The 12,454-nt window shown below is 37.9% G+C and overlaps 1 protein-coding gene across 1 annotated transcript in view; it reads left to right on the top strand.

Annotated features, from left to right (window-relative positions):
- CNTN5 (contactin 5) overlaps nt 1-12,454 on the top strand; it is a 1,793,707-nt gene that overhangs the window by 1,773,800 nt on the left and 7,453 nt on the right. Inside the window, exon 24 of the mRNA XM_007494948.3 lies at nt 11,514-11,682. Within this exon, the coding sequence (XP_007495010.2) occupies nt 11,514-11,682 (169 nt within the window). The remainder of the gene's footprint in view (nt 1-11,513; nt 11,683-12,454) is intronic.

The following is a 12,454-nucleotide window of genomic DNA, read 5'->3' as shown; positions in this document are numbered from 1 at the left end:
AGAAGGCAATATTTCTCTTCCTTCACTTAAATTCATATGCTGTTTGGGAGATCTGGACTTCCTGCAATCTTTATTAAAAATTCCACTTTTATCAGCAAGAACTCCCACACAGACCCAGCCCCTGCCAACAAGTAGCAACAGTTAAGAATGCAAATGGTATGCCTGGTGTGTAGGCCATGGTCTCAGATTGCTTTTCCCCAAATTTAATAGCTTTCATTTTTAGAACCTGAATCACATTTGGCAATTTGCTGTGAATATTTATAAACTGTTCAGGTCAATTAATATTAAGTCCTAGCCCTTATTGCTCTTTTTTGCATCTCCCAAATTAGAACCAACTACATATTTTATTAATGCCATGCTTATAAATGATTGTGAGGATGGAATAAAAACATCAAATAAAAGTACCTGATCTGATCTATTTCATCTAAAAGAATGCTTAAAGTGGTGAAGATCCTTTTTTTGAGCATATTCCCCAAACTTTAAGATCATGAGGATGTCCTCATGCCATCCAATTTTGACAAGAAAGGATGCTGCCTCAAATTCTTTACCAATGCTGAGATATATAAATAAATATAGATACAGATATTTCATTTCTGTAGTTCTATGAGTTTGCCTTCAAGTGGTGCTACATATTTTACAGAAGGATTTGTCTATTTGGCATGAACCTGTTTCTTAATAATCCCCCAAATGAACCTGGTTCTCTCCTTTGTTCTGCAGAAGTTAGTCACTGAGTATAGAAAATTGGGAAGGGAGGAATCATCTTTATGAAACACTCCCACCACCACCTTTTTCTCTTTGCACAAGTGCATGCCCAAGTGAAGAAGCATACCTCCTGGTTTGTATAAGAATTGTGCTTCTTGCCTTAAAAAGCTATTCCCTGTGACCCTCTTCTGAAACTTATATTTTCTTTTTCTTAGAAAAGGAAACAGACAATCAGAATCTGGGGTGAATCCCCATAAATGCCTCCCCAGTGCTCAGTCTTTCCTGTCAGTATACATTATACATACAATATACATGAGACTTTCCTTATACCTTTGGAAAGTGCCTCCCAGAATCCCATATCTCCCATCTTTCCAAGGAGGTGGCAATAGAAAAAAATAAACTCAGTACTCATGTTTCCAATATATTAGCCTCTCTATCTTTTTCTTTCACATTATCTCCCTGTCAAACTTCTCTTCCTACCTGAGTCTTCCTATCTCTCTCTGCTTCTCTCTATTTTTAGAACTGTCTCTCTGTCTTTGTCACTGTCTCTCTGTCTGTCTTTGTCTCTCTATGTCTGTCTATCTGTGTCTGGCAGTCTGATTGTTGTCTCTTTCTGTCTTTGTCTCACACACATTCACACTTCTCTCATTATTCTGTGTTTTAAATATCTTCCTATTTGTTACCGTTAGTATACAATTTTTTTCTGCTATTTAAAGCTTTACATAGTTTGATTCCATCCTACTTTTTCAGTTATATTACATAGGTTATCTCTTTGTATACTCGTGTTCCAATCAAACTGAACTGCTCACTATTCCCTAATCCTATCCTGCAATCTCCAAAAAAATAGAAATGCTGCCTCATAACTGGAACACAATCACGCCACACCCTCACCTTCTCCTACTTTGAGAAAACTCATGTGCCACCTCTTCCATGAAGCCTCCCCCATAAAATTTCCATTTGAAAGTAATCTCTCCTTCCTTGTTATTTTGTTTGGTTTTGTTTTTCATTAGATAACTTGACCTTTAGCTCTCTCCTTCTACCTCTGACTATGGGATTATAGGATCATAATCTTAACATAGAAAGGAATTTAGAGGTTTTATAGTCCAAACCCCTCATTTTAAAGATGAGAAAACCAGGGTCAAGAGATATTCAATAACTAAGAACATACAAATACCAAATGAACGAGCTTGGATTTGAATTCAAGTCCTATGATTCCAAATTTGGTACTCCCAAATTCAGTGTTCTTTCCACTGCACTATTCTCCCTCTCTGTGATTTGTGAGACTTGTCCCTTTTATAATGGTTTAGTGCATCTCTGGAATATTACGGAGGGCAGGACTTGTGTCCTGTTTTCATCTCTGTGCCTAAAACAGTGCTTTGCCCATAGTAGGTGACTACTAAGTGTTTGCTGAATGAATGAGTTAAAGTGGCAATATTGTAACAATCATTTTCAGATTATACTTTCAAGAACAGCAGTGCTAAATTTTTTCTCCATTTTTACTCTAATTGAAAACAAGCCAGACAATCCATCAAGGAACTCCCTTCATGCCTGAAGATAACTGTCATGTAAACCTGTCAATTTGTCTATGTTCAGATTTTCAAAGGTTTCCCTTGCCTGCCTTCTGTCAATAGCTATTTTCAACAGGTCTTGATTTGTTCTTCAGGGGGAAAGTACTTGTTATAGAGTCATAGGATCACATTCAAATACAATTCTGCCCACTTATTACCTGCATAACTATGGTCAAGTTGTTTCACCTCTCTAGGTTCCTTAATTATGAAATGAGGGGGTGAGGTAGGTAGCAGTGCATATTTATGATGCCTACTCCTGTGAGGAAGAGGTTGGTGAATCACTTAATCTTGAGAGTTCTGAGCTGCAGTTAGGCTAATGCCAACCAGGTGTCCACACTAAATTCAGCACCAATATGGTGAACTTTCAGGATTTTGGAGTCACGGGGCTACCTAAGAAAGGTAGAACTAGCCCAGATTGGAACCAAAACAGGTCAAAGCTTCAGGGTAGATCAGTAGTGGAGTCAGTTCATGAGTGGTCATCGCAATTCTAGCCTGTGAGAAATAGGGAGAATTAACTTTAGAAATCAATGAATCGAATGATTGATCAATATATCAATAGATAGATGGGTAGACAGATCAAATGATAGTATTGTACTAGATGTCCTCTAAATTCTGTTACAGCTCTAAATCTATGATTGTATGAACCTTTCCATAATTCTCTTCCTTATCTTCTTTAAGAGAGAAGTTCATGTCCAAAGGCAAAGGCATTTTTGAATGACCATTAATTCCAACTTCTTCCCCTCTTATTATCTTGCCAACATTGACTTTTAACTCTGCTTCTCTTTGAGTAAATTGGTAAAAAGTTTATATCATTACCTCTTCTTTACAATGTCATTTATTCATGTGTTGTGAGGCTTGTGGGTGTGTTTTTTTCCCCCTGTACTTGCCTTTTCTTCCAAAATTTCAGTTTGAGCTAGTTTTTCTTCAGTCCAGGTTTTCACAGCAGTTTTCATGGAAGCATTAGTTATGCATTGGTGGCTGCATTTTTTCTCTGTCATAAGAATTGTAATTTATTGAACCATAATTATACTGTCCTCTGAAACAGTCACTTCCGTGCCAACACTGCCTAGATTTGCATACTTTCTCATTCTTGCAAATGTGCCTTCTCATCCCCTTATTGTAGATCATCAAAATTCTAATTCCTTACCCAGCTGCAGTTCAGAAGATCAGAAGCCCCAACCTTGTCACACTGATCACAGTTTAACCAGCTCCTCCCTTTCAGCAAAAAAGAATTGCTTTAGCTTCTTGTATGCTTTGAAGGCAGGGGGAAAGGAGTGCCTATGTTTTAAAAGTCTCATTGAAGTTAAATGTTGATCTCTATTCTCTCCCAATGAGAATCAAAATGGATAAAATCCTTGTGTGCCTGATGCTTTCTTGGAGAAATGATTCTCTCATTAGAATTAATACAAGTTCAGATCCAAAAGACAAAAGGAAGAGGGACAAAGGGCTAATAGGAAAGCTATTCTCAGGACAGCAAGGGGAGGGGAGGTACAAATGGTCCTCAGTTTATAAAGACAATGTGTTCCAAACATTTATTTATAAGTTGCTTGTGACTCAGAACAATTTTCCTAAGAAATATTTTCATAAATGTTAGTAAGATGGCAAGCTTGCCCACAAAATCTATTTAAGTCATGAGATAGTTGAAAGTCTGTCCATTTTGAGATGAAAAAATACTAAATAAAAATAGAAAATATTTACATACCATTTTAGGCTTCTCAGAACATTCTATGAATATGAATTACCACATTTGAACCTCACACCAATCCAGTGAGACAACTATTATAAGTGTTGTTATCCTCAGTTTACAGATAAAGAAACTAAAGCTGAAAGATTCCCCAACATAGTATATAACCAGAGCTTGTGATCCAAGCCCAATGTTTTGTTAGTTTGTTTTCAATCACCAATCATTTATTAAGTGCCTACTAAATCAATTAACAAGCATTTGTGCCAGGCTCTGTGCTCCATGCTAGAGATACAAAGCAAGGCAGAAAGTCCCTTTTCTCAAAGAACTTCTATTTTAATGGAATTGACAACTAAAAACATATATGATATGTGCAACGTGAGAGAACGCTTTAATACCTGAGGGGACCCAGAAGTTTCCTGTAGAAGGTGAAACTTGAGGTGAGTCTCGAAGTAAGAAAGGAAAACTAAGAAGTGGTGATGGGGAGAGAGAGAGAGACACTTCCAGATGTGGGAGATAGCCAGTGAGAGCAATAGAGATGGGAGTGGAATGTTGTGTTTCAGGAACTCGAAGGAAGAACACTTTACTGGATTCTGGCATTCTAGGTATTCTGCTAGGTGCTGGGCATACAGAGACAGAACTCAAGTAGCACCTGACTTCAAGGAGCTCCTATTGGTAGAGAAATGAACATAAATATAGAGAGAGGTATGTGTGTGTGCATACTTACATAGATAGAGAGATACACATATATCTCTATGTATGAAATACAGGTAAATGTTGTTGGAAAGGACTCTAGAATCATGAGGAAGCCAGAAAGACTTTGGTAGTTATTGTTTCAGTGCAGAGGATGGAGCACTGAGCCTAGTGTCAGGAAGAGCTGAGTTTAAATCCAGCTTCAGACACTTATTTGCTGTGTGACTCTGGGCAAGCCACTTAACCTGTATTTGCTTCCATTCCTCCTCTGTAAATGGGGATGATTTAGAGAAGGAAATGCAAACTGCCCTAGGATCTACATCATGAAACCTCATGAAGGAAGTCACTGAGGTCACAAAGAGTTGGACATGACTGAATAAGTTCTTTTTTGAAGGGATTTTTAAAAAACTTTTATCTTCCATCTTAGAATCAATACATATATTGGCAGAAGAGTGGTATGGGTTAGGCAATGGGGATAAGTGACTTGCCCAGGGTCACACAGGTAGGAAGTGTCTGAGGCCAAATTTGAACCTAGGACCTCCTGTCTTTAGCTCTAGCTCTCAATCCACTGAGCCACCTAACTGAAAGAGATTCAAAGAGGTGAAGATGAGGTAGAAGTACATCAGAAGCATGGAGGAAGTGGAGAGTTATATAAGGTCAGAACTGTAAGTTGGGCCAGGTTGGAAATGTTTTCAAAAACTACTCTATACAAAAGAGCTCATATTTGATTGTGAAGGCAACAGGGAACTATTGGAGTTTATTGAATGGAAGAATGGCGCGATCAGATTTGCATTTTAGGAAAATCACTTTGGCATCCATGTAAAAGACACATTTTTCCACAACTCTGCATTTCCTTTCATTTGTGTAACACTTTACTCTTGTAAATCACTTTTTATGCAAATCACTCATATTTACATAGCTCTTTAAAGTTTTCAAGGCATTTTGCAAAAATTATCTCACTTAATCCTCCTCATAACAGCCTTGTGAGATAAGTAGCATAAGCATTATAACATAATTTAACCATCACAACAACTATTATTCCCAAGATGTCTGTGTGGCTCAGTGGATAGAGCACTGGACTTGGAATCAGGAAAGATATGAGTTCAAATCTAGCCTCATACACTTACTAGCTGTGTGATCCTGGGCAAGTCATTTAACCTTGTTTTGCCACTGAAAAAGGAAATGGCAATATCATTGCCAAGAAAATCCCACATAGGGTCACAAAGAGTCAGACACAACCGAACAACAGCAATATTAGTTTTCTCATTTAATAGATAAGAAATTCAAACCTAGGTCTTCAGACTTCATGTACAAGGTGCTTTCCACTCTATCATGCTAATTCCCTCACAGATTCCTAGAAAGACATTGTGGAGGTAATCTAGTGAATTTTTTACCCAGTGGTGAATCCCTTCTATGTATGATATGTAATGAAAATGATTTTTTTATAAATGTATTCCGAGTTGGTGGTGGCAATGAAATAAACAATTATTAGACTACACTAAAAACTATGAGATGCAAGAGTTAATATAGCTTCATCAAATAAGGAATTTGTTCCAGCAGTAGGATCAAGCCTGTTTTTATAGTACATTATATACTTAGTTTCTAATATAAACTCATTTGCAAAATCTTATGAAGTATTGAGAAAGATTATGAAAAACTTGAGAATCAATGAAGAAAAAACATATTACTGGAAGTTTGACTGAGACCCAATTAACCCTTATCAAACATGAGATCATATATTTAAGGCAAGAAAGGACCTTAGAAGTCATGGATTTGATTCCCTCATTTTATAGATAAGAAAACTGAGACACAAATGTCAAATGATATTCTTAGACTCAAATAGCTAATATCTCAGGCAAGATCTGAACTTATTTCTTCCTAACTTCAAGCCCAGCACTATATCTACTATATCTTCTATTTACTGTCAACACAGAGTATTAAAAGACAAAACTGAAAGCAGATAACAAATATAAGAAATAGAAAAGATGCGTCAAACTATATAAAATATTTTTTCTCCATAAGTGATGGTGAAAGTCTACCATATTGGGGCTCCAACATTAGAGTGATGCTTCACCAAAAAAAAAACGTAGAAATGGTACTCAAGGAAATGGCAATAGAATCTTTACAGCAAAAGCACATGGTCATAGGAGACCTATGCTTGCATGAACACTAAGTGGAAAATTAAATGGCATTAGTTACTAAATCTCAGCTTTCTATTCTTGAGACAACATGGTCCCAGAAGCTAGTCTTCCAACAGAGAAGGGAGATTTTGGAGGGCAGCACAGCTTTGAGAGTCACCTCAGCTAAAAGTCCAAAAGCTTGAGTTCTAGTCACTGAATCTTTTAGAGAGATAATTTCTGAATCATTCTTTCTTCTTGGTTAAGAAAGACATACAGAGTCCTACTTGATGTCCATAGCTGGAAAAGAAGGAATATAGCTCCTAGAGTAGGGATACTGCTAAACCTTGCTGATCAAGGGACAGTAAGGCTCAAAACTAATCCTTCAAGAAAACAGACAAAAATGAGGAAGCTTAGTTTTCATTCTAGGCTAGTCCTACTTATTCTGGGATAAGAATTTCAACTCCTTCCAAAAGAACATAACATTACAGTAGACCAAAATATGAACTAAATCTAAAGATGGAGCTAGCAGAGATTATGGACAAATAGTGAAAATATATGGCACTCATCAAGAAGAAGACTGTTAATATGCATTTAATTAAGCACCTACTATGTGCCAGGCAATGTGCTAAGCATTAACAATACAAAGAGAAGCAAAAGATATTCTTGCCCTTAAGATGCTCATGATCTAATGTCCCAAGGGCAGCTTAGGGTGCCCACCAGAGTGAAACACTCAAATGAGAAGCCACGTTTTGCAAAGAACAATATGAAGATATCATGAAAAATTATCTGAGGGCCTGCAGCCTTGAAGATATAAGTTGTTTCCATGTCTTCTCCACATGTAGGGAGGTCATACATGATCTCTATAATTGAGAGATAATATAAGAGAGAAGCACATGGATGTGGGAAAGTGATAGACTAGAGACAGGTAAGATGGACACTCTTGGATTGTGAATTGAATTAGTAGAGGGAAAAGCACACATCAATGAAATCACAGACCTATTTGAGCATTTTAGAGATCCTCCAATTATACTGTATGATCATGAATTGGAAATACCACGGTTTACTGAGGAATCAAAATTTGAGTCATCTACAGGGCAATTAGTAACACATAGTATGCAAAAATGGGCAGCAGCATGCTACCAACAATAAATTACATGCAAAGAGAAATAAAATGTCTGGAAAGGGGTCAGTTCCCTAGTAAGAGTGAAAGAGAGCAGATGAAGAAATGATTCATTATATCAAGATCTAGAGAAAAGTTTCTAACATATTGCATGGACTTTATTTGGAGGATTTGGGGAAGGACATAAATAAGAATAACACAAGACAAAAGATACATGGATTATGTTCTGCACTGTTAGAATATCCATATACGACACATTCCTTGTCTTCTTATCCTTTGTACAGACTGCCCTCTATGCCTGCAATTCACTCTCTCCTCACAGAATCTCTAGATTTTTCCTAACTCAGATTAAATGTCATCCTCAAAAGGAAGCCAATCTCAATTTCCCAAATTGCTAGGGTCTTCTCTCCATAAATTGCATTGTATCTTCTTTGTATATATTTTTCCAATTAATTTTTTTTTCATTATTATACTCTAGTCTGTTGTCCCATAAAACCTGTCCTTGACACTACATGGCTCAGGGGATAGAGAGCTGATTTGAAACCTACCAGATGTATGATCTGGCAGGAGTCAGGAAAGTTGAGTTGAAACCAACCTCACCCACACAAGTAGTTAGCATCAGAGGGAGGATTTAAAACCCATTCCCTGATCCAGAGCTGGATGCCTCTCACACTGCACAAATATGCCCCTCTCCTTGTCAAGGAGTGTGAGATCACCTAGTTCTGGACTGGGGGACAGAGCTTAAATCCCACCTCTGATGCTACTTGTGTGACCTCAAATGAGTCACTACCTCCCTGGGCCTCAGTTTCCTCATCTATCCAATGAAAGGGTTGGGATATTACTCCCTGGAGTCTCTTCTAGCTGAGAGGGCTACAGATGGGAAGAGACAAGTGAAGATAAACTAGGATTAGAAGCAGAAATTACAAAAAATCTGAGAAGGAATTAGGGAGAGTCAAGATCCAGGGCTTGGGCAGCAGCAATTATATGCTGGGTAAATAGTAGAAAATTGAGCTAAATTAAAGAAAAAAAATTATTTTCAATTTTCCTCCCTTGGTTGCTTTACACTCAAACTCTATGTGGCTGTTTACACCCCATAGTATCATCTTAAGTCCCTTCCCCTGGTAAACTCAATCTCCATGGAGCCTTAGCAACAGGCAGGACTAATGTATTACTGTTTCTTTTTTTTTTTAAGTTATTTCTTCTCCAAGAGAGGATAAGATAGAGAAAAAGGCCTTCCATAATAAAAATTGCTGTTTGTTGTACTTCCTCAGTAAGAAGCCTTTTTCCCTTCAGGCTTTTGAGGTAACCTCTTACTATTGCTCAGATAAAAACTTGGGTCTTATGACTTTTGTGAGAAAAGAATGGTCTGGAGAGAGGGAATAAACTAATGGTCTCCTCTCAGTATTTGTTGTCTATAATCAACTGCAAATTGCTTCTGAAAGAAAGCTATTTGGAGTGCCTACTCCAGCCAGCTAAAACTTTCCCAAGTATTGGAGGTCGGGGAAAGGAGGAAGGAAGGCATCAACAACAGTAAGAAGGAGATAAAGAGATGTTGTTTGCTCCTCCTGAGATTACAAAGTATCCTCAGAGACCTAGATCCAATCTTAGCTGGGGGGGTGGGGGGGATCAGAAATGTGATTTTCTTTAGGATTTCTTAACCCATGGCCACTACGGCATCCAGCTCTTCTCTGGAGAGCTCCCTGATGGTCAGGCTATCACCATTGGCAATGAGAGGTTCCTGTGCCCAGAGGCTCTCTTCCAGCCATTTTTCTTAGGCATGGAGTCCTGTGGAATCAATGAAACTACCTTCATCTTAATCATGAAGTATGATGTTGACATCCGTAAGGATTTGTATGCCAATACCGTATTGTCTGGTGGCACCACCATGTACCCAGGCATTGCCCAGAGGATGAAGGAGATTACAGCCCTAGCCCCCAGCACAATGAAAATCAAGATCATTGCCCCACCTGAGCACAAATACTCTGTCTGGATCAGAGGCCTGATCCTGGCCTCCCTCTCTACCTTCCAACAGATGTGGATCAGTAAACAGGAGTATGATGAGTCTGGGCCTTCCATTGTCCACCATAAATGCTTCTAAATGGACTATTGGTGTTTTTTTTTTCTTGGTTGTTTTTTTGTTTGTTTTTGTTTGTTTGTTTTTTGTCAAAGGGTATGACATAATAATTGCCCCAAAAAAGAGATGAGATTGGCATGGCTTTATTTGTTTGTTGGTGGTGGTGGTTTTTTTGTTTTGTTTTGTTTTGTTTTTGGCACTTGATTCAGGATTTAAAAACTGGAACAGGGAAGGTGATGAGCAGTCTAAAGTAATGTTGGAGGCAAACATCCCCAAAGTTCTACAGTGCGTCTTCAGGACTCTGATTGTACATTTTTTTTAATAAGTCATTCCAAATATTGTATAATGCATTGTAACAGAGAGTTAACTTGCCTCTGTGAAGGCTGTCTTGCTCTATCCCACAGGAGCAGAGCGACTTAATATAAATCCAGACCAGGGAGAGGAAGTGGAGGGTGGCAGTGGTATTGCTTTACGTGTGAATTATGTAATCCTTTAAAAAAAAACCTTTTTTCATCTTCCACCTTAAAACCTGTTCCTTTTTTTTTAATTGTCAGCCATAACGAGTGGCTCCCTAAATTCTCTCCCTGCCTCCAACATAGATGTGAATGAAGACTTGAACAATCTCTCTGGGAGTTAATGAGATTGGTGCCAGTACTTGGGGGAGGGGAGGAGCTTTACCTGTACACTGACTTAAGACAAGTTCAAATAAAAGGGCATACGTTAAAGAAAAAAAAAGAAGAAGAAAGAAGAGTAGAGACATTCCAAAGAAAAATGGCCTCATTTTCTTCAAGAATAAAAAATTGGCAAAAATAATATACAATTTTTATATTTATGTACATTTGCACATTCCATCTCCTCTCTATCCCACATATGATTTTAGTTCTTATCATTCAAAATCCTTCATAACAGCCCACTCCAACATTTCAGGCTTCTTACACCTTACTCTCTTTTCCCTACACACATTCAACTTACTATGATCCACTGACATTTTGCTTCTTGCTATATGTAGAAAAAGACAATCCATCTGTCCAAGTATTTTGACTAACAGTCCCCCAAGCCTAGAATTCTCTCTGTCCTCATCTTTACCTTCCGGCCCCTCCAGTTCTTTCAAATTCTTGTTAAAATCGCACCTTTCATGAGAAGTCTTTCCAGATACCTTTAAATACTCAAATCTTCCCATTCTTGATTTGGCCCCCATCTCACTTGTTTGTACATAACTATTTGTGTGCTGTATCTTTGTTAGACTGTGACCTCATTGAGAGCAGGGACTGTCTTCTGCCATGTTTTACTGTTTCATTCTTGTCTTTGGAATCCCAGTGCCTTCCAATACACTCGGGTGCTTACTACTTAATAGATTTAGAGCTGAAAACGATTTTAGATGCCATCAACTGTAATCTTTTCATTTTACAGATGAGGAAACTGAGGCTGAGTCATACAGCTCATGGATTCTTAAGGCATGATTTGGACTCAGATCTTGCTGATTTCAAGTTCTACACTTTATCCACTTAATCACCTAGCTGCTTTTGGGGACTGAAACCTATGTTTGTATTTGCAGGTTTTTTATAGACAAGAAGGTCATAGCAACAGTCAGGTCATTGAAACACAGAAAACTCAAGCAGTGGTCCTTCTCCCTGATGTTGGGGTTTATATCATTGAAGTTCGAGCATTCAGTGAAGGAGGTGATGGAACAGCTAGCTCCCAAATCAGAGTCCCATCATATTCAGGTAAGTACTGTTATGATCAGCTCAACTTTGTTAACTCCCAGCGCTCAATATGTCATTCATTTTTTCTAAGCTAATACATTCTCAAGTAAGCTATTTAAGTTTCTGCTTTTTTTTTTTTTTTGCTTAGATCCATTCAAATCTTGTTAGGGTTAGCCTGGGTATTTGCTCCTGGCTATGACTGCCAATAATACTATTAATATAGAACTGGCAATGGTTAGCTTCAAAAATAGATTAAGAAATAGCAGTTGCCTCCAAATATTCAAAGGACTGTCATATGAAAGAATGATTAGAGTTATTTGGTATAGATCCAGAGGGCATTACTAGAACCAATGTACAGGAGTTATAGGAAGTCCAAAATTGGCTTAATCATTCAATTCAACAAACATTTATTAATCACCTACTATGTTCCATACAAATTTAATTCAAGGCATTCTACTAGATACCATGGATAAGAAAACAAGAACCAATCATTACCTGCCTTCGACTGGCTGACATTCTAGTCTAGAAGGGATGGATTTGAGAGGAGTTTATAATATGTGCACAGATATAGGAGTATAAAGAATGTACAAAATAATTAAAAATTTAATTCCAAAGGGAAAGAGAGCTAATTGGGGGTGGGGGGTGGCTGGGAGGAAAAGGAAAGGCCTTACATGTACAACAATGCCTGATTTATATGCTTTGCAGAAAGCTAGGGATTCAAAGAGATAGAGGTAAGAAGGATGTGCATTCCAGAGATGAAGAACCCTTCTCCAGGGGAAAAAACAAGCAAACA

Source organism: Monodelphis domestica, chromosome 4 (assembly GCF_027887165.1).
Source record: "Monodelphis domestica isolate mMonDom1 chromosome 4, mMonDom1.pri, whole genome shotgun sequence".
NCBI classification, from domain to species: Eukaryota; Metazoa; Chordata; class Mammalia; order Didelphimorphia; family Didelphidae; genus Monodelphis; species Monodelphis domestica.
Note: the sequence above shows the minus strand (reverse complement) of the source record. Positions and strands in the feature narration are given on the sequence as shown.